Source organism: Carcharhinus amblyrhynchos, chromosome 1, assembly GCF_965287045.1.
Source record: "Carcharhinus amblyrhynchos chromosome 1, sCarAmb.v2.hapA, whole genome shotgun sequence".
In the NCBI taxonomy this organism is placed as follows: Eukaryota; Metazoa; Chordata; class Chondrichthyes; order Carcharhiniformes; family Carcharhinidae; genus Carcharhinus; species Carcharhinus amblyrhynchos.
In genome coordinates, this window is record NC_137324.1 from 150,214,550 (window position 1) to 150,240,721 (window position 26,172).

At 43.4% G+C, this 26,172-nt stretch overlaps 1 protein-coding gene across 7 annotated transcripts in view; it reads right to left on the reverse strand.

The window, feature by feature from the left end:
* The window catches only part of LOC145346432 (NEDD4 family-interacting protein 1-like), a 151,346-nt gene extending 126,516 nt beyond the window's left edge, over positions 1–24,830 (reverse strand). For 6 of the 7 annotated variants that reach the window (XR_013887696.1, XR_013887693.1, XM_080193624.1 and 3 more), the window contains exons 1-4: positions 24,721–24,830; positions 24,385–24,472; positions 15,416–15,540; positions 6,762–6,828 (exon numbers count right to left, since the gene is read on the reverse strand). Coding sequence is in view for 5 of the 7 variants with exons in the window: in XM_080193624.1 (XP_080049750.1) it covers positions 6,762–6,828; positions 15,416–15,540; positions 24,385–24,472; positions 24,721–24,759 (319 nt within the window). In the remaining 2 variants the exon portion in view is untranslated. The remainder of the gene's footprint in view (positions 1–6,761; positions 6,829–15,415; positions 15,541–24,384; positions 24,473–24,720) is intronic. The other variant, XM_080193675.1, reaches the window with a different exon arrangement.
* Positions 24,831–26,172: the final 1,342 nt, after the last annotated feature.

The following is a 26,172-nucleotide window of genomic DNA, read 5'->3' on the forward strand; positions in this document are numbered from 1 at the left end:
CTCCCTGCAGCTCTGGTCAGTGAAATTTTTGCCCATTAATTCTGTTTCTCACATCACAGATGCTGCCTCACATGCTGAGAGCTTCTCACATTTTCTGTCTTCGAGCAGGTATGACCATGTTTAACATTTCACACAAAAGGTGGCTCTTCTGACAATGTAGCACTCCCTCAATACCGCACTGAAGCATTAGCCTAGCAATAGTTATTCGAGTTCTGAAGTGGAACTCAAAAACACAACTTAAGCTCACATGGAATAATACAGCAAAGGGGGATGCCATTTTGAGAAGGAGGATGCCATTTTGAGAAGAAGGATGCCATTTTGCTCTTCCATGACGACAGGATTCACCTCAGCTAAATTATTAATGGGATGGAGGCTCTGGACAAGATTAAGCTTACAGTACCCAAACCTGGCAGTGAGGAAGGAGTCTGGGGTCCCAACAAGAGAACCAGAGGAAGAACTATGATTCTGCAAGAACAGAAGTAATGTTCAAAACCAGCGACCCAGTCCACTGAGGAAATTAGGGGATGGCCTCAGTTGGGTCCCTTGGATCACAATGGTCCAAGTGTAGGGCGAAATGATCACAAGACACCTGAACCATCTCCAGAGTAAGAGGCCCATGCCAGTACAGGCCTTTTTATCAGCCATAATGGTGGCTAACACCAGTGTTGAACCACGGGCAAAAGCCGACCCTATGCCAGCCTTTCTGGGTGGATTCCGTGTTGGAAGAGAGGAGGCCTGTATCCAACTGAAGCATGATTTCAGGAAGAACTGGAATCAGCGGCTTTATGATGTCCCCTTCGGAAGAGATCCATTTCACACTCCTTGATCCAGTCCTACCTCCAACCATCCCCAGGCCAATCAGTAAGCAGTGGAAATGGCGAGAGAGTTGGGGTAAAAATGTATTTGATGGGGGACGAATTTATGATGGGCATGGGGGGGTCCTTGTCTAATGGGAAAGAAATGGCAGGTTTAAAACCAGTTAGTTTCACACAGACTGGCGGTCAAAAGACTTCAGAGCTGATCTATACGCTGCAGCTGCTGAGTGGCACATTGAATACATTGTAAATAAAGGGTAATGGTGACAGGAGACTTGCCTTCTTAGTAAGATTATTACAGACCTGGATTCTAAAACAGAGTCACTGTCTTCTGTCATTTTAATGGGAAACCTTCCTAAAGTTTTGTGAGGGTTTAACATCTAAGATCTAATAAAAGGTTTTCCCTCAAGACTGAGCAAATAGTTTTATAAGGTTTGAAAACATGAGCTAAACTGACAATAACATACATTGCACAAAATGAGGATTATTGCAAGTAACTTCTTTGTAAAATATGAATTTCTTCATGTTAAAATGTTGCACACGTGTAATTTCTGGATATGTGAACATTGACAACCAGATCAAAATTACCACTCATTAATTCAGTTTAGTTTTTCAGATGTCCATATTGACTCCAAGTGGCAATATATTAGATTGTAGATAATTAACCAGACTTACTCAGGAAAACATAGTCAAAATGATTCATATGAATACACACCAAACCAAATAAACCTGTTTACACATATCAATTATTCAAAGCATTTCACTTGTTAATTATTCGCCCGTAAAAAAATGGGGTCTAATTCAAGAATAAAGTGGCAACTACTAAAGCACAAACCAACAGACAATTATTTAGCCCACCCTTATAACAGCAAAGGCCATCAGCAAACTATTGGCAGAACTCTCCTGAATTGGGACTAAGTGCCCATGCCAGAGAGAAAACAGGAGTGTTTCCCCCCTGGTGATGGGAGCATCTGTCAAGTGGGATTCACTCATCTAATGAATGCAAATATATGCATCCCAAGAAACCCGTTGGGGGACCTGGCTTTTCAGAAATCCAGGCACCCTTTTTAAAGAACGTGCTTAGAGACAAGACCACCTGCCCCCCAAAAATGAAATGCTGCCTCCTCTATTGACCAAGGGAGCACCACTAACCCCTCACCAAAGAGAGGCACCTACTCCACTCACCTACCCACCCACAAAAAACAGGTCATTCTGCCCCACACCAGGTCAGCATGAGGGTGACCCGATCATCCCTCCCCCCCAATCAGCCCCCTCATCACCTCTCTCAGGCCCCTAATCCACCCCCATTCCACCATCTGGCCCCGTGCCTTGGCAAGTCCAACAGTGCACTGCCACCTAGCACTCTGGGACTGACATCCTGGCCTAGCGCTTTGAACACTGAGGGTGGTTAAGGACATAAGTCCAGTGGGTACTTGCTTCTCTGCTGCTACCAGGTTGCAGAGGATGGATCCTCCCCCAAGGGTCCTGGAGTTTGGGTAGGCTCAAGCTGAAGGCAAAAATATTGGTCTTGGCATAGATGCCAAGGAATGGGGATGGGGATCCTGTGGCTGGACTGCCACTTCTAGCCCTGGCAGACATGAAGATAACCCCTGGCATGGCGATTTCAGGCAACCCTGCGATCAACATTTACATTCCCGCCTGTCAGCTGTAAAAATTCGAAGTTCCCTCATGTAACCTCCAAGTAACCTCCATGTCCCCTGGACAGCTGGCAGAGTTTTAAATCAATGCAGTTACTTGAGTGGTGGGGGTCAGGATACCTCCCCAGCCCCCTAGGATGAGGGGTTTTTCAGGCATTTCATAGAACCCTATAGTGCAGAAAAGGCCCTTCAGCCCACCGAGCCTGCACTGAGCACAATCCCACTCAAGCCCTACCACCATGTCCCTACATATTATACCCACTAATCCCTCGAACCTACACATCCCTGGTCACCAAGGGGCAATTTTAGTATGGCCAATCATGGCTAACCTGCACATCTTTGGACTGAGGGAGGAAACCGGGTCGATGATGTTCCCTTAGACCCTTACGGTCCAGCATTCCAGGTCCATGCCTATTCCAGGAATCCAATTACCAGCAACAAAGCTCACCCAGTGTATTTCCTGCTGGAGTGACAGTTGACAAGTGAAGGGCTGATGAATGGGCCATCAAACCCGCTAATTGTATTACAGTTAACAGGTCTGCATAATCATCAGGTTGCCACCCACTGAAGGTGGGATCATGATCGGGGCTGGCAGGATGGAACAAGAACATCGCCATGGGTTTGGTATCCTTTATGCCAAACACCCGATTCTCCAGGCTGTTGCAATTCTTGGCAGGAGCCAGCAGGCCCAGAGAATGCCCCAGTGTCACATAAATCCTAGTTTTACCTATCTTTCCATTAGAAATCTTTTTTGTTTATGGAATTGTGCAAAGTGCACGAAGGATAGATGTTGGGCAGCTCTTTAGAAGAATACAATACATAATCAAGACAATCCTCACTGTGTGCTGTTACCTTCATTGATATACCTGGTCTGATGTGTGCATGTGTCATTTAGTGACTTCAAATTTTGGGTAAGTTGCTAAGTTTTTTAAAACTACACTCTAGTTAAAAAAAATATACTGTCATGATATGATGTTGCAGAATATCATAATTCCACCCACGAGAATGAGATAACAAGCTGCCCAGCCAGTTAGTCACTCTTTATGTCTTTACTTTAGTAGAATCAAAACAAGCTAAAACTTGAAGCAACTTGATTCCACTATAGTCTTTCAAGTGCTTCCCAGAATTATGGATGTTCTAATTGGTTTGAAGATGAGTGTGGTTCCAACATATCTTTACTGTACTTTAATTATTAGATGCTTTCAAAAGCAAAGTTGCCTTTTGATGATACCGTGTACCTCTTCAAACTCAGGACACTGGGCTGTCTTGTACTATCATGCTCCTCCGTTATAGACTATGCTGTTGTAATCTCTTACCTGCCTAACCAACGACTGGCAACCTCTCCACATCAATTGAAGACTTGCTCAAACCAATAATTCAAATTGATAAGAGAAAATGGATAAGATCACAACTCACAATATTACAGTGTTGCCATTCATTAACTTTCTAGAATGAATTTATTAAATTAATTGTATGAAATATGTTTTCCAAAGCTCAAATTTATGAGAATCCCACCACTAATGTGGGATTAGATTATCCCTGAATTGCAATAGATGTACTTATTTGTTGACTTATATGTAAGAGCAGCTATATTAGGCAAAGATCTACATTTGCAATCGCCTGTCACCAAATATTTGGACCTTCTCATTGTCTCGTTGTAACTTAGGGGGATTAGCGGGGTAAATACGTGGGGTTACGAGGACTTTGTAAAATGCTCCATTGGAGATTCGATGCAGACTTGATGGACTGAATGGCCTCCTTCTGCACTGTAGGAATTCTATGATACAGAAGACTGATCTCCTGCAGTAGGAAAACATCACATCATCAAAATCTTATATATAACACTGAGATAGAATACAAAAATCTAGAGCAACAGGAAAAGACCTGAAGAGCCAATAACTCAATTTTTACCTGATAGATATCAACTCTTCCTTTACACCTTCTCACCATAAATTCAATACTCAGCCCCACCATATAATTGCCTTTTGAATGAATTACGTTGCTCACTTCAAGGACTCAAATGACTAAAAGGCACACTTTGAATGGCAAAGTTATGAGTGCGTGAATTTTATAGCCCCTCTCTCCTGGTGGAATATTACCGGTTCCACCAAACAAATGGCACATCCGCTGGGATGGGGGTGGAGACACGCCATGGCGGGGGCTATAAAATCCTGCCTTAAGTTTTAGTCTTATTTCCTATTACCTTGAAACCCTTTATCAGAATAAAGAAGTTGCACTGGTCCGCCTCGCAAATCCCCTTAACAATATTTAAAGCTTTTATTGCGTTAGCTGAAGATCCTATCCCTTTATTATGGTGAAATTAAAGTGATGGACACAAAATGGTTACCTGCATACAAAATGGACTCTGGAAGGGACATTTAAAGGCACTGGCTTTGGGCACAGACAGTTACACAAGGAATTAAAACCTGCAGTATCTGAATTGCTGCAAGAAGCTGGTCAGACCTGGGGCACTTTAAGATTTGAGATTAAAGCAGACCCAGAACAATGAGTTTGATAATAAGATCAGCCACTGATGGGGACATAAATACATAAATGTATATGTCGAAACCAGTCGTTGATAGAGGACATAACTGCATAAATGTATCCATTCTACGTACAATGATGTTTATCCATGTCCGTACCTGTCTGCTTGTAACAATGTGTTAACTGTCATTATCCGTATCTGCCTACTCAACTTGTAATGATGTGTTAATGGCTAATGTCCATACTATCTATTGTCTAAAAGGTATAAAGCTGCTCAACTACTATTGTGTAGTTGAGAAGATAGTTGCCAAGTACTGCAGAGTACAGTGCTTTCTCCAAAGCTTTATCCAAAATAAAACTGTTTTGTTGAACCTCCAAGTCTGCCTCTGAAGTGGTAAATTTCCCACAACACCTTTTCCAACAAAAACCTCAATTTACTTCATCTCTTCTGACATTTTAGATTCTCTACTTTGTCATTGTTAAGAATCTCTAACCTTACATTTTTGTTAGTTAAGGGTTGAATGAGCTAGTTGCCAATCCATAAGTTAATTTTCTTCCTTCATCAAAGTGACTTCCAATGATTCCTGAGCAGAATTGTGCACATCCAAATTCCAACTTACATGGTGCAGTTCCGCAACACATCCAATCAAGTGAAGCTTATGTTACATTTTCTGTTAGCTAGGAAAACTAATGTAATGTGTATTTAAACACCTTGTCAGAGTTAAATCTGGCACAAAAGAAAAGTTTAAATAAATAATGACAAAAAACAAGAGTAACCTGTGAAGTGCCCTAACATGATTACTCCATTGAGAGAGCACAGTTACACACTTGTATTCCCACATCAAAAGAACTCTATAATAGAAAGCACTTCCCACCACACACTAAACTGCATGGAAAACCACAGGCTTCAGAAGCTGTCTTGAGGTCTCCGCTTAGAAATACATTTGCAGAGACTGATTTCTTCCTTTTTTACTTACGGAAATCACAGGACTCCGACCTCAATCATGAGCAGTGGCATCAGGTTTATTTATTTGTATCACAAGTAGGCTTACATTAATACTGAAATGAAGTTACTGTGAAAATCCCCTAAACGCCACACTTTGGTGCCTTTTCGGATACACTAAGGGACAATTTAGCATGGCCAATGTACCTGTCTTTCACTCTGTGGGAGGAAACCAGAGCACCTGGAGGAATCCCATCAGACATGGGGAGGACATGCAGACTGCGCACAAACAGTGACCTAAGCCAGGAATCAAACCTTGCTCCTGGCGCTGTGAGGCAGCAGTGCTAACCATTGTGCTACCATGCCATCCTATCAAGTGGTGTAATAAAGGAGAGCAGCGACAGTAGAGCTATTTTTAGTGCTTCTATCCTTGGGTCTCATGAAAACATAACATGATAAAAATTGAAAATCTTCATGACCGAATAAAAGCTAAAGATTTTGGGAATAGCCAAGAAACCAGTTGTGGAAAATTAGTGAACAAATACTAAACATATTTGGAGGACATTCTTCTGTCTGCTATTTTTTAACCAGTTTCTTGAACAATTTTTTAAACAAATGTATCTTAATGATTTAAATATAGCACTAAATCAGCAGAAACATGAATAAGAATATGTTAAGTATTTGTCTGTTAATGCAACTGAAAATGATTTTAGCTAATGAGAGGTGCTATTATAATTTTCATTTTCACATATATCCTTATGCATTTACGCAACTTGCAACCTGTACTTATCTATTCAAAGCACTGGGATTTGGTAAGACAACGTGACAAACCAAAGCAAATCAGTGAGGAGAACATCTTACCAACAGCAAGAAAAATCCACCAGAGCCAAATTTTCCCTTCAAAATAGCCGAGGAAATAATCCGAGAACTGTAAAGAGAAATGTTTGTCTTAAATCCCACGCAAATTCTCCAACAAAGCTCAAATTAAGCAATATACACCAGATAGAAAATGGAATTTTCCAAGTCAGGGTGGTCATAGAATCCCTACAGCGCAGAACGAGGCCATTCAGCCCATTGAGTCTGCACTAACCACTATCTCAGGAGGACCTATTTCTATAAACCTGCTAACCCCCCTGACACTGGGGTCAATTTAGCATGGCCAATCAACCTAACCCACACATCTCTGGGAGGAAACCAGGGCACCTGGAGGAAACCCGCCCAGACACGGGGAGAACATGCAAACTCTACACAGACAGTGACCCAAGGCCAGAATTGAACCTGAGTCCCAGGCGCTGTGAGACAGCAGAGCTAACCACAGTGCACCATGCTGCCCATTGTGCACTATGCTGCTCATGCTGCCCATAAATCATCGAATCGTGTCAATGAACTGATGATGAGGCCATACTATGACGGTAGGCACCTGTGGAGGGCATTTATTCATGCAATCTATTCTTGCATATTTGAGCATGTGAATTAGATACCACACATTTTAACAAACAAACAGCAAAGGGTATAGAGAATTTAAAGTTGAGGTGCAATGAGGAATTTATATAAAACCTGTTGTAAGTGTATTATTGGCATGTGAAGTGGGAAATTTCTAGCCACTTAATAAGGTTTTTAAATAGTATACCTTAAGGCACTGGTAAAGTAAAAGTAAAGAGTTAAATGATTCTTGAAACAAGTTAATAAGCTAACAAGAGAATAGTTTACACATACATGAATGCACTAAGAGAATTAAACAAATAATTATGATTTTAAAATATATATGCTGATATTTTAAATGGATTTTAAGTATTGTATGAATTATTGTTCGCTTCAGCCGAAACAGGTTACTGCAAGGTATGTTGGTAAAGGTGAATAGTTCAGAGCCAAAGGCCTGGGAACCCCTTATTTAGCAAAATTCATATCAGAAAGTTTGTTATGCGGAAACACAGATTGTAACATTAAGAATGAGAGTATTCATTATCTAGATTTAGGATAAAGATGTGCCCGGGCACGGGACCACGTGTCTTTCCAGTTTGGCAATGATCTGATGGGAACATTCACTTTGACCTTTGTAGCAAGCATCTAGGAAACCAGGCAACAGGGAAGTGACTTTAGCTAAGATGGGAGTTAGCATCTGGATTTAACGGATGAATGAGATATCACCGTGCTGGGTGGTAAGATGCAATTGGCTGAGGTGAATATCAGGGAGTATTATTGATACATGTTTACTAAATGTGATTGATTTTAAACTAATGCAAGATGGGAATGATTGATAACAAAAACTATAATCAATCTGTTTTTGATTGTACACATCAGAAACATTGGAGAGGTTCTGTTGCTCTATCTCAGAGCAACTTAACTGTTCTGGTGATCTCTTTGCAGCTCTTTGCTGTTGTTTATTTTAAATAAATGTTACATCTTTATACAGAGATATCTGCCTCGTGCGTTTTGTGTTGTCTAAAGTTAAGACAGTACCAGTCATCTCAAATTACCGCACAACAGCATGATTGCAATTTTCAGCTCCTTACTAATCAAACAATTTTGAGATAATAGAGGTGATGTGTTTGCAGTGAGTTATGGATTCTTGGGAGCCCTTCAAAAATGAGGGGTAAGTCCGAATGTTGGATTGCTAACCCTATTCCCGAGCTGTCTGAGTTTTAGGAGTGCCTTCAAAGGATGAAGCTGATTCTAGTCAAAAGGCCAGACCTGGTATTCCTGACCTGGCTGCTCCGCAATGGAAATAGGAATGTCTGACTCTTCCACAATTCTTCATGGAGCTGGACCAGGTTTTCCAAGCGTCAAGGTTAATGGCAGCTCAGAAAAGTCATGAATCACCGTCTACACGAGGGAACCTTTTAAAAGGTGAGTTCAAAATGTCCTCCTCATCTCCCTCATGCCAAGCTATGATCCTGCACCCACCTCCCATAGCAACTGATGCCCCCTAAATTAAGCTATTCTTCTGCACCCATGCCCCTGGTGCCAAGTCATGCTCCCTCATGCTCCCTATTTCACACTATACCTCTCCATCCACCCCCATGGCCCCTCATTTCCCTTGTGCTAAGAAATGCCCCTCCAACCCCCCCCCCATCTCCTTAACCTCTCAACCTATCCAATGCCAGGCTATGGCACTTCCCCGTCCGTTGACCCCAATACATTGTATAGAAACAATGAACGCTATTGTGGGATTGTGCAGGAATTTGAACCTGTACTTTCTGTGTGTGGGATTATCAGCACAGGTGCAAAATCCATGGAGAATCAGAAAACGGGATTCACAGAATCCCACAGTACAGAAGAGGCCCTTTGGCCCATCGAGTCTGCACCGATGCATGAAAGGCCCTGACCTGCCCACCTAACCCCACTTGTCAGCACTTGGCCCATAGTCTTGAATGTTATAGCATGCCAATGACTCATCCAGGTACTTTTTAAAGGATGTGAGGCATCCCGCCTCCACTACCCTCCCAGGCAGTACATTCCAGACTGGCACCACCCTCCGAGTAAAAAATTTTTCCTCAAATCCCTCCTAAACCTCCCACCTCTCACTTTTAACTTGTGTCACTACATAACTAACCCTTCAACTAAGGGGAACAGCTGTTCCCTATCCACCTTGTCTGTGACCGTCATAATTTTGAACACTCCAATCAACTTTCTCTGCTCCAACCAAAACAAACCAAACCTATCCAACCTCTCTTCATAACTTAAGTGTTCCATCCCAGGCAGCAGCCTGGTAAATTTCCTTTGCATCCCTTCTAGTGTTCTCACGCCCTTCCTATAATGTGGTGACCAGAGTGCAGCCAGCTGTGACCTCACTGAAGTTCTACACAATTCTACCATGACCTCTCTGCTTTTGTAATCGATATCCTGATTGACATAGACAAGTGTGCCATATGCCTTTTTACCCTATTTACCTGCCTTTCCACCTTCAGAGATCCAGAATCAAAAACACCAAGGTCCCTTTATTCTTTGGAACATCCCAGTGTCAGGCCTTTCATAGTATACTTCCTTGTCAAATTACTCCTTCCAAAGTGCATCACCTTACACTTTTCAGGGTTAAATTCCATCTGCCACTTATCCGCCTATTTGACCATCTCATCTATATCTTCCTTTAACCCAAGACACTCAATCTCACTGCTATCCACCCGGCCAATCTTTGTGTCATCAGCAAACTTATAGTTCCTACCCCCTCATATTGTTGTCTATGTCATTTATATAAATGCTGAACAGTAGGGGGCCCAGCACAAATCCCTGTGGTATGCCACTGGTCCCTGGCCTTCAGTCACTAAAGCAACCATCTATCACCACCTTTGTCTTCTGTCACTAAGCCAATGAATCCACCTTGTCAGATCACCCTGTATCCCATGTGCATTAGCCTTTTTAAAAATTCTTCCATGTGGGACTTTGTCAAAGGCTTTGCTGAAATCCATGTAAACCACATCAGCTGCACTATTTCATCCATACACTTGGTTACACGCTCAAAAATTCAATCAAATTCCGGGACTTCCTCCGGAGAGACTGCGTTTCCTGATTTTCCTCACCCCCTTGCTGGCGATGTCACAAGGTTCACACCCATGAAGGGCATGAACCTAATTTAAATAAATTTTTAAATAAATTTTAATATGATTAACAGCGCCCTCCCCACCACATGATCCTCCCCTTTAAATATTCATAACTCACCGACATGACGTGATGCCGGCAAGGATCATAACCAGTTTGATTAAGCGAAGAACAGTCAATGCGATCCCTCTAGAGGTGCAGAGGAAATTATAGTCCCCGAAGGAGCGGGACGTGGTTGGTCACTGCCTTGGCACTGCTCCTACTGCCAGGTTGGCACTACCAGGTTGGCCTCGTGGATGGTTCATTTGTGTGTGGTGATGGGTGATGGTGGAGGGAAGCAGGAAGTGAACGAGTATTGGAATGCCCAGTGAGGACTGTGGGGTAAGGGGATTGGAACAGCGAAGCGGATTGTGGGAAGGGAGGAACTGTTTGATTTCAGCGGAGTTGGTCTTGTTGGCTCTATAAGGCCTCATTTCACCAGAGTGATGGCATAAACAATGTCCACTAACTTTCTTTTGACTAAGAGGCTCAAAATCTGGATAGATAACTGGCATGTGGAGCTGGGGAGCTTCATACCAGTTTTCTCTCTGAGCCTGAAAGTTAGAGAAATTTTGGTAAGATCCCCCCCACCCCTACCCCCCAATAGCTCGTGTAAAAAAAGTTTTAGAAATTCATTCCTTCATTACTGTGCCCGATATTAAAAGGTTCTTTCACCATAACCCAGTAAAGTGTCAACCATCCAATCCCTTTAAAGCACCAAGAATGAAAACTGTAAGCCCTTGAAACCTCTGAACTTTGTGTAAATAAATATTCTGAATTTGACAGCAGGGATAAGGGAGCCAGAGCTGAAAATCAAACAATGTTTAGTCTGGGGTTCAGGTATTTCAACAGAGTAATGGATTACTAGGTCATCAATGAAACATACATAATGAGGATCGTTCCCCTGTTTGAAGGAGGCAGAGTTGCTGCTTGGAAGAGGTAAGGTTTTTCCACCATTGCTTGTGAGTTAAGAGGAACAGGATTATTTCCCCTGAGCCAACTATGGATTAATCTTCCCAGCAATTTGATCCCCATACCATTTGTTATCCTTACTGACCTGTCCACTAATGTCCCCATTTAACTCCATCTCACCTTACTTCTCCCCATTCCCCAGGTACAACCTAATAATTCATACCTGCCCACCTGACACTGACCTTTTAACCTGGCTGGCTGTGGCTAGAAAACAGATTGCAAAAATGGTGTCAGGTTGTGCCATTAACTTGGAAAGGACTCCAAGAAAACCCCACTCTTCCAGAAGAAATGTGCAAAACCTACCCTTCCACAGTCTCTCCCTGCTAATACCGGTGCCTATTATATTCTGTATTCCTTAACAAAACAACCACCATGGAAACTGCAGGGCTGAAACCAGTCATCATTGAAACTTAATATGATTGAAACCATGTTGTATCAAGTTCACCCCTCTTGACATTAAGGTAGATTACTGATCCAAAATGAAACTGGCGTTTGCATAATGAGTTTTGGATTTCACATTCACTGGGCTGAATCTTAACTCCCAAAAGCAACAGAACAGTGTCAGGTCAAAATTCACACAAACATCGAAAACAGGAAAGCCAACTCATTCCCTGGTTGTTTGAGACGGTTGGAGAAGCTGTGAATTACAAATCCACTCAGAGGGGGAGGGGGTCATTTAAATATTACAATTAGACAGTCATAGAAAAACAACAAGCTGTGGATCTTGGAAACCTGAAATAAAAACAAAAAGTACTGGAAAAGTTTAGCAGGTTGGGCAGAATCAGTGGGGAGAAATACCCTTAATGGGCGGAATTTTCCTGACCTGCCTGCCATGGGAGCCATAATGGGTGGGACAGGAAATTTGGCAGAGCATTTAAAGGTCTGTTGACCTTGGGTGGGAATTTCCAATCTTGAAGCACGCGCAGCCGGAAAATCCCACCCAGAGGAAGTTGTGTTGGAACCGGAGGAGATTGGAGAATCATTGAACCAATATTTCTCTTCGGTGTTCACGCAGGGGGACATGAATATAGCTGAGGAGGACACTGGGTTGCAGGGGTGTAAAATAGACAGTATTACGGTTGATAAGGGGGATGTGCTGGATATTCTTGAGGGGCTGAAAATAGATAAGTCCCCTGGTCCGGATGGGATCTACCCTAGGATTCTCTGGGAGGCAAGAGAGGTGATTGCAGAGCCTCTGGATCTGATCTTCAGGTCGTCATTGGTCTCTGGTGTAGTCCCGGAGGATTGGAGGATAGCGAATGTTGTCCCATTGTTTAAGAAGGGGAACAGAGACTTTGCTGGGAATTATAGACCAGTGAGTCTTACTTCTGTTGTGGGCAAGGTTTTAGAAAAAATTATTAGGGATAGGATTTATAGTTATTTGGAGTGTAATGAATTGATTAGAAATAGTCAGCATGGTTTTGTAGCGGGTAGGTCGTGCCTTACTAACCTTATTGAATTTTTTGAGAAGGTGACCAAAGAGGTGGATGGGGGCAAGGCAGTTGACGTGGTATATATGGATTTTAGTAAGGCGTTCGATAAGGTTCACCATGGTAGGCTTCTGCAGAAAATGCAGATGTATGGGATTGAGGGTAATCTAGGAAGTTGGATCAGGAATTGGCTATCAGATAGGAGACAGAGGGTGGTGGTTGATGGTAAATATTCATCATGGAGTTCGGTTACGAGTGGTGTGCCTCAGGGATCTGTTTTGGGGCCACTGTTGTTTGTAATCTTTATTAATGATCTGGATGAGGGTATAGTTGGGTGGATTAGTAAATTTGCTGATGACACCAAAGTCGGAGGTGTGGTAGATTGTGAGGAAGGGTGTCATAGTCTGCAGGGAGACTTAGATAGGTTGCAGAGCTGGGCCGAGAGGTGGCGGATGGAATTTAATGCGGAGAAGTGTGAGGTAATTCACTTTGGTAGGAGCAACAGATGTGTTGAGTATAGGGCTAACGGGAGGACTTTGAATAGTGTGGATGAACAGAGGGATCTAGGTGTATGTGTACATAGATCCCTGAAAGTTGGGAATCAAGTAGATAAGGTTGTTAAGAAGGCATACGGTGTCTTGGCATTTATTGGTAGGGGGATTGAATTTAGGAGTCGCAGCGTAATGTTGCAACTGTACACTACTCTGGTGCGGCCGCACTTGGAGTACTGTGTGCAGTTCTGGTCCCCACATTACAAGAAGGATGTGGAGGCTTTGGAGAGGGTGCAGAGGAGGTTTACTAGGATGTTGCCTGGTATGGTGGGGAGGCCCTATGAGGAGAGACTGAGGGATTTAGGGTTGTTTTCGTTGGAAAGAAGGCGGCTAAGAGGGGATCTTATTGAAACATATAAGATGATTAGAGGTTTAGATAGGGTGGATAGTGATAGCCTTTTTCCTCGGATGGAGAAAGCTAGCACGAGGGGGCATGGCTTTAAATTAAGGGGGGGTAGCTACAGGACGGATGTCAGGGGTAGGTTCTTTACTCAGCGGGTGGTGAGGGATTGGAATGCCCTGCCTGCTGCAGTTGTAAATGCGCCTAGTTTGGGGGCGTTTAAGAGATCTATGGATAGGTTTATGGATGAAAAGGGATTGGTATAGGCTAGTGGGTCATTGTTTTTGTAACTGGTCGGCGCAACATCGTGGGCCGAAGGGCCTGTTCTGCGCTGTAATATTCTATGTTCTATGTTCTAGAGTTTCAGCTCCAGGTGACACTGATAATGAGGCCCTTTGTGTACATCTTAACAAGCAATCTTTCTAATGTCAATCTATTTTAATGATCAATCTAATTTTAACTCAGTCAGCCAAGATTTTCCAGACTTTGGGAAATGGATGAATGGGCGTTAAAGGAGCTAAATCCATGAGCTAAGGACAGGAATGCTTCCAGAAGGTCCGACAAGCTGCTCAATTAACCATTTCTCTATCCTCGTCCCAAGCCCCTGGCAATCTGTCTGCTCCAAACCCACCAGAATCAAACCCCCCACATATCAGAAGCCCCAACTGTCCTTGGCCACAATCAGACACCTTCTCACTGTCCTCCCCATGCAGATACCAGTGACAACTCCCACACAAAGCCCCTCCCTGCACCAATGGACCTAGTTGCTCTTTATAGAATCATACAACCCTACAGTGCAGAAGGAGGCCATTTGGCCCATCGAGTCTGCTGCCACCACAATTGCACACAGACCCTATCCCCATAACCCCATACATTTACCCTAGTTTTACTCTAAGACTAAAGGGCAATTTAGCACAGCCAATCAACCTAACCCACATATCTTTGGATTGTGGGAGGAAACCTGAGCACCTGGAGGAAAACCATACAGACATGGGTGAATGTGCAAAATCCATACAGACAGTGACCCAAGCCAGGAAGTGAATCTGGCTTCCTGATGCTGTGAGACAGCAATGCTAATCACTGTGCCATCTTGCCACCTCAGGTTCTGTTAGTCTTGGAACCCTTCTGAGCTCCAACCTTCTGCTGAAGATTTCCTTGCTGCAAAGGCCTCCAATCTGTCAATTCACTTGCCTGTGGGCAGGAAACTGACAGTACAAGACTGAAAGCAACTATAGGTTGGAAAACATGTTCTTCAGGTTTTCCAACTTCTGAGCTGCTGTGCTAGACGGAATTTTTTCCATCTCACTTACCGCAGTTTTTCCATCTCACTCACCCAACCCCCATGTCGTGTTTTGCGGAGGCAGCAACTCCGCCGATATCAACAGTTGTTTCTGTGGCTTACACCCTCCACTGCTGGGTATCGCCAATGGCTGATTCCACCAGTGGAAAGGGCTGGAAAACTTCAGCCCACATCTGGGCTAATATCCAGTGTAATCCAGTGATTTATGAGATGTTGAATGCTCTAAAAAGTATAGTAAGACTAATAAAATGCACATTCTCAAGCACAACAAGTGACAGGGACATTTAAACAGGGGCAGGATTCTTCCAAAGCATTTGTGACCATGTCATAAAGCTTCGACCACTTACCCTTACAATAAGAATCCACTTTATAAGAGACAGCCCAAATCCAGAGATAGCTCCATATCTGCCTGCAATGGTGTTGGTTGAGCAGAAGGATAAAAAGAATCCAATCCAGTTAAATATAAATGCAACTAAAAAAACCAAAGAAAATAAAAGTAGTCATTAATTTGCAAAAGTTAACAAAATTCTTGATAAAAGCAAAAATATTGCAGATGCTAACAGAATGAAAAACCTTGTAGCATTGCATTGTCAATTGCACACTCCTTAATATTAGTTACAGTGTATGTAATTACCATTTGAGCTTAGAATTTCTGCTTGGGTCACAATGGGGAAAAGGCTTTTCTGATTTGAAATTATGGTTCAAATTTGTGTCTAAATTAATTGGCATTACGCATGATGGCACAGTGGTTAGCACTGCTGCCTCAGAGTGCAGAGATCCCGGTTTGACTCCTGGCTTAGGTCACTGTCTGTGCGGAGTCTGCACATTCTCTCCGTGTCTGCGCGTGTTTCCTCCGGGTGCTCTAGTTTTCTCCTACAGTCTGAAAGATGCGCTGGTTAGGTGCATTGGCTATGCTATATTCTCCCTCAGGCATCAGAGTGTGGCGACTAGGGGATTTTCACATTAACTTCATTGCAGTGTTAATGTAAGCCTGCTTGTGACACTAATAAACAAACTTTAAAACTTAAATACATTTGTCACGAGTCGGGATAACAGACCAATTGGACAGGATCAATAAGTTAATGGGAACAAACACAACAAGGCCTCAAATATCTGAGGAGGCCTCCTATAAAAGGGCCACTTCATTAAAAAAAGGAGCAGTTCTCTATATGGAACAAACCTGGTTGATTAATTTAATACAAAGCACCGGTGAGCAGCTTCAATCTGAGATTTTGCAATTCAGTTTTAAACAATGTACAGATCTGATTAATATTAACAGAAAGTAATTAATGTGGAAGTTAATAAATGCTGCAGTTTTAATGTGTATTTAATAATGCATGGGTGGTAAGAACCGTAATGATTGTTTTCAATGTGAGCAGTGTGCAAATTGGTTTAACTGTCTCCACATTGATGAGTGAGCAATTGTGATTACTCTCCTAAGTACTTTTGCAAATCTCAAAATATTGGTTGGAAATTTCCCATCCTGCCCGGATTGGGAATCATAGCGGGCGGGATATACATTTCAGCTGACCATCTAAAGGTCTGTTGAGCTCGGGCAGGAATTTCTGGTCCTGAGGCGCAAGGAGCCAGAAAATCCCACTCAGAGTTTCATTGCTGGCTCCCAGTGTTTGATTAATGAAGGGCTGAAAAATAATGGCTGTAAAAGGGATGGGGAACTCCAGGCACTCCTTGAAATTCAGACACAGCAAAGGAGCCTGTTTGTTTCTTCTGCATGTTGAGGGAGGAAGACTGGAAGAGTGAACTAGAGGTGTTGATAGGGTACTTGTTACACGAGTGTGGCAGGTCAATGCCAAAGAAAATCCTGGCAAGGCGAGAAATTGTCATGCCAATCTTTTTGACTCATGTGATGAACTGAACCAGCAATACGATATGGGTGAGGAGTGTACCCGGCTTCATATTAGGATTAGCTCACTGGAATTGATAGTCACACTTCAGATAGATTCCTTTTGTTTTTATAGGTCAATTATGTGCACAATGAGCCGGATTTTCCGGCCACACTCGCCCCAAGACTGGAAAATCCTGCCTGAGGTCAACAGGCATGGTTTGTGCCCGGCGGACTACAATTCCCATGGCGGGCGGGACAGAAAAATTCCACCCAACAACTGAGGAAGGTTAGAGAGTCCAAATTTCAGTGTGTTAACCCAGGAGCAGTGGAGTTCATGTGCTCATAGCCCCCAAATAGGGTACAACAGGACAATATCCTCATGGAATGAAAAACCTTAGCTGCGACGTTTGAGAATTTGGATCTGCCGAAACTGCATTGTTAACCTTGGCCCAGATTACATTTAAAAATACACTAATAACTTTTTATTTATTCATTCACAAGATGTCAGCAGTCCTGGCAGGACCAGCAATTATTGTCCAACCCCAAAAGCCTTTCAGAGTATGGTTGTGAGCTGTCTTCGTGAAGTGCTGCAGTCCAGGTGGTATGGATACACCCATCGTGACCTAATGTTCGGCCACAGGCACACCTTGCGGAAAATTCATCTTACTGTTAATCATCAAATACAAAATTAGACTTGTTTTTTATATATTTAACAGGCCTTTTCCTCATGCTCAGGAGCACAGATCAGGGAAAATGGACAGTCATCCATTTTGCCAAACTTTCTCCTTTTATCATAGAATCATAGAATCCCAACAGTTCAAAAGGAGGCCATTTAGCCCATTGAGTCTGTACCAACCACAATCTCACCCAGATCCTATTCCCATAACCCCACATATTTACCCTGCTAATCCCCCTGAAACTAGGATCAATTTGGCATGTCCAATCAACCTAATCCACACATTATTGGACTGTAGGAGGAAACCCACGCATATACAGGGAGAATATACAAACTCCACACTGATAGTGACCCAAGGCTGGAATTGAACTCGGGTCCCTAGTGCTGTAAGGCAGCAGTGCTAACCTCTGTGCCACTGTGCCACCCCAAAATCCAATTAAATACTGAGCATGTTGCTCAAGTTTCAGGTGCTTCCAAGAGAAGGAGGTGGGCCAGTACTGGCAACAGTCATTGGCCGATTTTAGCTATAATAATAAGGTGGAAATAAACTGATCTTCCCCCTCCGTCCACACCCTACCCCCCTCTCCCAACCCATGCCCATTTTCTTAGGTAATAGCTGACTGCTCCACAGATGTTCAGCAGGAATCCCAGCGACAGGTCAGCCTGAGAGGAAATTGAGGGTTTGCTAGCCGAGATATTTAAATCATTGGCTGAAGGAGGCCAGATAGGGGGTCGCCCGTGGGGGTAAATTAGAGAGTGGGTCATACTGTCAACAAGAACGGGCTCAGGACCCATTTCATCCCATGCCAAAGTACTGAAATCTGCAGTAAAATCCTGCCCCATGTCACATTGAGAGCAGTTGTAAAGCCAGCAGGAACAAATAAATCTGCTGAAGTCACAACCCACAGGCATTTCTTTCCATCCCAGCATGGGTAAATTGCGACAGTTTTACTGACAGCAAGATTTTGGCTCCTGATGGCTCTTAGTCTCCAAAAGTGATGTGATATGGAGTGAGCTTTCATACCTCAAGAAGTGCTGGATTATCAGACTGAGGTTGGGGCCTAGGGCCAGACTGATAAAAAATAATTAGGTAACCCCCATGTTTGCAAGAGACTGCATGTTTAATATTAAAAGAAATTAAATAACAATTACATTTTGTTCAGAATTGTCTACATAGTGCATTTATATGACCCAACTAATAATACATACACAAGAAGTTTAACTTCATTATGAATTACTGAGATAATCCCAGTACAGCCTAACTGTATTAACTATCATTAGAAAACTGGTAGATAGGAGTTAGAGTAAGCCTGCCTCTTAGAATCATAGAATCACACAGTGCAGAAGAAGCCCTTCAGGACATCGAGTCGGCACTGACACGTGAGGAACACCTGAACTCTCACCTAATCCCATCTACCTGCACTTGGCCCATAGCCTTGAATGCTATGATGTGCCAAATGCTCACCCAGGTACTTTTTAAAGGGCCACCCTCCCAGACAGCACTTTCCAGATTGTCACCACCCTCCAGGTAAGAAAGCTTTTCCTCAAGTACCCCCATCCTCTTGTTAATTCTTGTCACGGCAGCTCTGAGTCAAAGAACAAAGAAAATTGCAACACAGGAACAGGCCCTTCAGCCCTCCAAGCCTGTGCCGATCATGATGCCATAACTAAAAAAAATCTTCTGCCATGACTCAGTCCATATCCCTCTATTCCCCCCCTATTCGTGTACCCATCCAGATACTTCTTAAGTGTTGCTAATGTTCCTGCATCCACCACCACCTCTGGCAGTGCGTTCCAGACACCCACCACTCTCTGCGTGAAAAACATTCCCTGCACATCTCCCTTAAACTTTGTCTCTCTCACCTTGAACCTGTGCCCCTTTGTAAGTGTCACTTCTTTCTCCCACTGTATCCTTTGACTACCTTCTGCACTATCTACGACTCCACCTATCTTTGTGTCGTTTGCAAACTTACTAAGGCACCCATCTCATTGAGAGACATGAGGTTATTTCCAAAATTGTTAAAGACTGAATCGGCAACCTTTGTCATTTTCAATGCTTAACTCTTAACTTAGCACTTGTGAGAACGTTTCAGGTAAAATTGGCAACCTGCCAGTTTTTAAGCCTGTGTATTATGTCTTCTCAAGGTGTGCATGATTCCAGATTTTGGTATTTATGTATCTCACAGAGTGGAGTTTCAATAATGTTTGAGATCGGCCCCCATCACATCCTCAATGTCTGTTTTACAGATCGTGTATGGTGGGCAGAATTGTCCTGAAATCAGCAATGTCCAATTTTAAGGGGGAGGTAAAGTGGGGTTTGACTCGTCAATGCCAATGGTGACATTTTTCCACCTTATTGCCTGTCACTTTGTTGGATTGCTGGCAGGCGGCCCTCTGGCCATGGAGCCATGATTCAGAGGTTCAGTAATCCGAGTGCTATATTTAAAGATCACCCCTGCAAGACCCTGGGAATTGATCTGGGAATTGATGAATGACAAAGCCATGAAACATGTTATTCTAAGCGCTGCACGCTACCCCCCCCACCCCTCCCCCCCAGTCAGGTACCTGCTAGACCACTGTGACATCCTTCACCTCTGCTCTGTGCAAAGACCCTCAATCAGTGACACCAATCCAGCATGGGAGGCGGTGCCAGACGTCAGTGCCAACGTCTTCCAAAAGAGGGCAGCCATCCACTGCTGAAAGAGGGGCTGCACTCCATCACTGAGGTACAGACTGGTATCCAACAGTGACAGGGCATCTCAAACTCACTCCAGCTGTCCCTCCCTCTCAAGGAGGCATCCAAGGGCCTTCCGGCAATCATGGGGAGGACTCCCATCCATCCAGGTGACTGCAGGAGAGTCCAGCCCATCCAAATCCCCTCTTCCTGCAGCTAACTCATTCTGTAGCTGTGTATGCTGAGGAGGGTGGCACTGCCACATAGCAGGACCCCAGAAGAAGCCCATCACACAAAATGCAGCATAGCAGTCAGCAAGCGGCCTGCACCTCTGTGTGGATGTTGGGCCTACATCAGCATGGTAAGTTGGGAAGATGGCCGGCCTGGATAAAAATCTGATCCGCAAGTCGAGCGAACCTGATTGCAATCCTCCCAACACTGTTTTGCTGGTGAGATGGGCTTCATGCCTAGAAAGGCCATGGAGTCAATTAAAGAGAGTTAAATGGACTTACCCCTTGGTCCTACACAATATCTTCCAACCTCCCGGGGGGGGTGGAGGTTAAACTAATCTGCCCACTGGAGATTTTTCACAGCTAACAGGCAACATGATGATATTGAACACAGTGCTGCCTGAAATCACCATGCCAGGGTGATGTTCAGGTCTGCCAGGGGTAGAAGGGACAGTCCAGCCATGTCAACCCAGTAGAGAGTAGCAAGGTTACCCTTTGCCCCCCCGTTGAGTCCACCTAACCTCCAGGACCCCTGAGGGACCCTTTCTCTGCAGCCTGGCAGCAGCAGAGGGGCAAAAGGACACTGGACCAAAATCCTTGAGCCTCCTCAGGGCACAAGGCACCAGGCCAGGGTGCCGGGGGCAGTGCACCGTTGGCACTGCCAAGGCATGTGGCCTGAAGGGGGAACTGAGTACAGGGGCTGAGGGGGAAGGGGGCTTAAGTAGGGAGCCTGAGAAAGGGGATTGGATCACTTTCATGCCAGCATGGTATTGGTGGGGGGTGGGGGGTGGGGGTGGGGGATAGGTGGAGGGGAAAGGATGTCCCTCTTTGGTAAGGGGTTTGTGGTTCTGCCCCGGGTCAGTGGTGGGAAAGGGACTGTATTTCATTTTTGTGGGGACGGAAGGTCCTGTCTCTGAGCATGAAGATCAGGGCACCCTTTAAAACAGGCAGCCCAGTTTCAGGGCAGTGGGGCTGGCTGGGAGGTTGCTCAAGGTGAGCTTATTAGCATCTTTCAAATGGGCGAATCCTACCTGAGAGACGCTGTCAGCACTAGCGGGAACAAACCTATTTTCCCACTAAGTAGGCACTTAGCCTGCAGATAGCAGAATTCAGCCCAGGGTATTAATTCTGTAAAAATATTTTCATCCCAAAAATCCATTGGTGACGACTGCCCACAATTATAAATGATTGGGATGATTGTTACAGAATTAGTAAATCCTGAAACTTATTATAACATTAAGGTATTCGCTATTCAACAGAATTGAGGAACACTTCCAATCTGAAGGAACTTTCTTATTTTGATATGAAATTTAGTAACCAATAGGAATATGCATACAATAAAAATTAAGAAAGTATTTGATTGTTGTATAGAATAAGGTAGCTGTCATGTAACCAAAGTTTCACACAAAAGGTCTGATTTACTTAAGACATTTTGTACAATTCAGCAACCTCTAAGCATATATCTTCACATGTCTATTGAAGGACAGATGTATGATGTGCTGCTATGTTAAGCGAGGCATCTTAGAACACCATGCTGTGTCAGTTCTTTAGCCCCCTTTCTAGCCGTTGTCTCATGTTGAAGCAGACTATTTGCAAACCTCGTTGACATTGAGCTAAGCTCCTAGCTCCATATCCTCTCCATTACAAGGACTGTCTACATCCATTTTTTTTTAAATCGATCACCTCTACAGTTTTATAGCAGCCCTCGTTTTGTTTTATTATCTCTGGAATCTATTATTCTAATTCTCTTCTGGCTAGTCTTCCATTTTCCGCCATTGAACCGATCCAAAACTCTGCTGCCCACAATGACACAATGGTTAGCACTGCTGCCTCACGGCAGCAGGGACCAGGGTTCGATTCTGGCCTCCAATGACTGCCTGTGTGGAGTCTGGACATTCTCCCTGCAGCTGTGTGGGTTCCCTCCAGGCTCCAGTTTCCTCCCACAGTCCAAAGATGTGCAGGTTAGGTGCACTGGCCATGCTAATTTTCCTCTTAGTGTCCCAAGATACCTAGATTAAGGGGATTGGTAGGGTGGATGCATGGGGTTACAAGGGTAGGGCCTGGGAAAGTTGCTCTGTCAAATAGTCAGTGCAGAGTAAATGGGCTGAATGGCCTCCTTCTCCATTATAGGGATTCTACGAAATGTGATAGATCTTAACTCACACCAAGTTCCACTCACCCATCAATGCTGAGCTCGCTAAACAACATAGACTTCTGGAGGGGAACTTTCCCATCCCACATAGGTCTGTATCTCACATAGGAATCATAGATCCGTTGACCTTGGGTGATATTTTCTGGTTCTGGGGTGAGTGCAGTTGAAAAATTCTGCTCTTGGTCTGTCATTGCTTTGATTTTAAAATGTTATTCTCATGTTCAAATCCATGCATGGCATTGTCCATTCCTTTCACTGTTATCTCTTGCAGCTCTACAACCCTCCACAAAATCTATTGTTCCTTTCACTCTAACCCCTTGCTACCTTTACACCACAATTGGTGATCGGGCTTCCATCAGACTAGGCTTCTAACTCCAGGATTTCTTCCCCACATCTCTCTTTCTATTTTAATGTGTTATTTTAAAACTTTCTGACCAAGTGTTTAGTCACTTTTATGATATCTGCTTCTCTTGTTCAGAGTCAATTTTTGTCCAATTATGCTTCCATGAAGGGCCTGGATCATTCCACTTGTCAATCGCTTTTCTTCCCTCTCTTTTGACTTAAAACACATTTTGTGTTTGAACTGCAATTACTGATGCTATTACCAGAGTTATTACTTCAAGGAGTTAATGAATACTTCAACAAGTGGGAGCTGTCCTAACCTGAAGGTGTGCAGTATTTTCTGTGATCTTGATGTATCAACTATGAATGTTAATTCAGTCATCAATTGCAGTAACTCTTTCACATTAGTAGGAAATTATGTATTGAAAGGTCCTACAGAAATAAAGCTCAAGACAAAGGTTGACTTTATTTAAAGTGATTCTGAAAGTGATGCTCATTCAATTAATGATGCTCAGTTTTACTTTGTCACAGTGGCACAGTGGTTAACATTGCTGCCTCACAACGCCAGGAACTCGGGTTCAATTCCCAGCTTGGGTCACTGTCTGTGTGGAGTCTGCACATTCTCCCCATGGCTGCGTAGGTTTCCTCCAGGTGCTCCAGTTTTCTCCCACAGCCTGAAAAACGTGCTGGTTAGGTGTATTGGCCATGTGGCACTCTCCCTCAGTGCACCCGAACAGGTGCCAGAGTGTGGCAATTCAAGGATTTTCACTGTAATGTCATTGCAGTGTTAATGTAAGTCTATTTGTAACTAATAAATAAATAGGCCGAAATGTTATCATCCCATCCGCCAAGGGAATCAGAGCAGGCAAGAGAGGCGGACCATGGAAAGGTCCATTGACCTCAGGTGGGATTTTACGATTTTGGGACGAGCAAGGGAGTAAAATCCCACACATACACTTTAAACATCTGCAACTTTCTACGAACAGCAGACCACGTGAATCATGTGCATTTGATTAAAGACTCGAGTAGGAACTCAGAAATAATAACAAGGGAAATTGAAAGGTAACTCTATAGCTACTTGTACGTCATGCAGAACTGGGTGCTGTTCACTGAATGCAAAGCTTCAAATAAAATGTCTCATATGGAATACAATGGAACTGTATTATCTTATATTTATATTGTCTAAATCTGTCTGTGAAATTCACTGAAGAATTTACAGTGCTGCACCATAGCACAGGAATGTCAGCGCATTTACTATATATATATGGAAGGATTTATGACTTGTGTTTCTGTCAGCTTTGAAAACCAAAAAGCTAATGGTCCCTTTCTCGTTACATCAGTTTGAAAATAACTTTGACAATCAATCTGTATAGGAATCAATTAAAGATGAACTTACTGAAAAATGTCAATAGAAAAATCCCATCGTTTCCGAGGCTGAGCTGATTGCCATCATCGTAGCCATCCCCTAACGTGAAATCATCATCCTATTTTTATCAAAAAGACAAAGCATGTTATTGTGCAAGCTATTTCTCTCTGAGATGTCACTTGACTCTCACAATTTTGCCTATCCATCAGATACTGTTACTATGTGAACAAATACTCCTAGCCTGCTGCTCTCCCTCCTACATCTATTTCAGCCGAGCAGTAATTTAAATTGTTGTGACATTTGTGTGTACGTATAGCTGAATTGCGAGCCAGCTTCTTTTATAAAAAAAAACACACACACACTCACATATTCGCAGAAGATAATTGGCTTTCCATTAAACTCCATCACCTAGAAGTCACCTTGTCAAGTTTCACATCATCTTTCTTCACTAGAGGAGGACAGCCATATTGGGTCGAACTAAGCTACATTACAATAGGGGGTGGAAAGCAGAAAGACCAATAAAAATGGACCCCTCCCCCAAACTCATTACCTAAGTCTCACAGCATTCAGTTCAGCACCCTGAAAAACATCCCTGCCATCAATCTACGCAGCGAGATACATCTGTCTCCTACTAAGAATATACTGTCACTGAGAGATACAAGTTATTTCAGTAAAGTGTAAACACATCAGCAGTTGGATTCAATCCATGTCTGTAGTGTTGAAGCTTTCAAACATGTTGCACTGATACCTGATACCAAGCATCAAGTGAGGCAGACTTGGAGACAATCACTGAATTATGGCTTCCTTGTTTTATGCCAGCTTAATTTGCCAGCAAAGAATATTAATGTGAAAAAGGGGTGGGGGATGGGGGGAATTTTATCAAAGAGAAGCCATGTGGCAGCCCATTTAAATTAAACTGATGCCCTTACAAATTATTCTGCAGTTTATACAGGATGGAACAGCATGCTGATCTCATATGTAGCGTAGTATGAAAACTGATGATTAGCAAAATATTACTGGTATGTCTGCACATCCATTTTGAGGTTTGTACTGGCAGAATTCCATTAATTAATAATGAGGTGCTATGGTAGATTCCCTACAGTGCAGAATGAGGCCATCTGGCCCATTGAGCTTGTACTGGCAACAATCCCATCCAGGCAGAACGTGCAAACTCTACATAGACAGTGACCCAAGACCAGACTTGAAACCGGGTCCCTGAGCTGTGAGGCAGTAATGCTAACCACTGCTGCCTCAGATGCTGAACAATGATGATCTATCCAGGTTAATATTGTGAAGCTGATAGCCATTCTTAACCAAGAATTGAAATGTACACTCTGAATGTGTATTCCAAACCTTCAGTCCTACAGGAAATGCAAAAGAAATGTTTGAAAATGAATGCTGCAGATGCACCAATACTGCAACTCAAGGAGCAGGCTGTACCTATACAAGCTCACAGCTTGTATAAGCTTTGACATTTGATCAGCTTGTCTGGGGAGTTTGGTCGTTAACAAACTTGGGAGGACAACAGCTCTTTGTATGGAATACACCTCAACTATTATAGCTCTTGGGGCTAAAAGAATCAAAGGATATGGGGGGAAGGCAGATCAGGATATTGAATTTGATGATCAGCCCTGATCAAAATGAATGGTGAAGCAGGATAGAAGGGCCGAATGGCCTACTCCGACTGGTGTGTCTATGTTTGTATCTTTAAAGTAGAAATTGCATCACTGGCCAAATGTCACTTGGGAGTTTCACTCGTCATCAATACTGTTTCAGGAAGAAGCAAGAGTGGTCATGTTTCAGGCTAAAGTTCAAGAC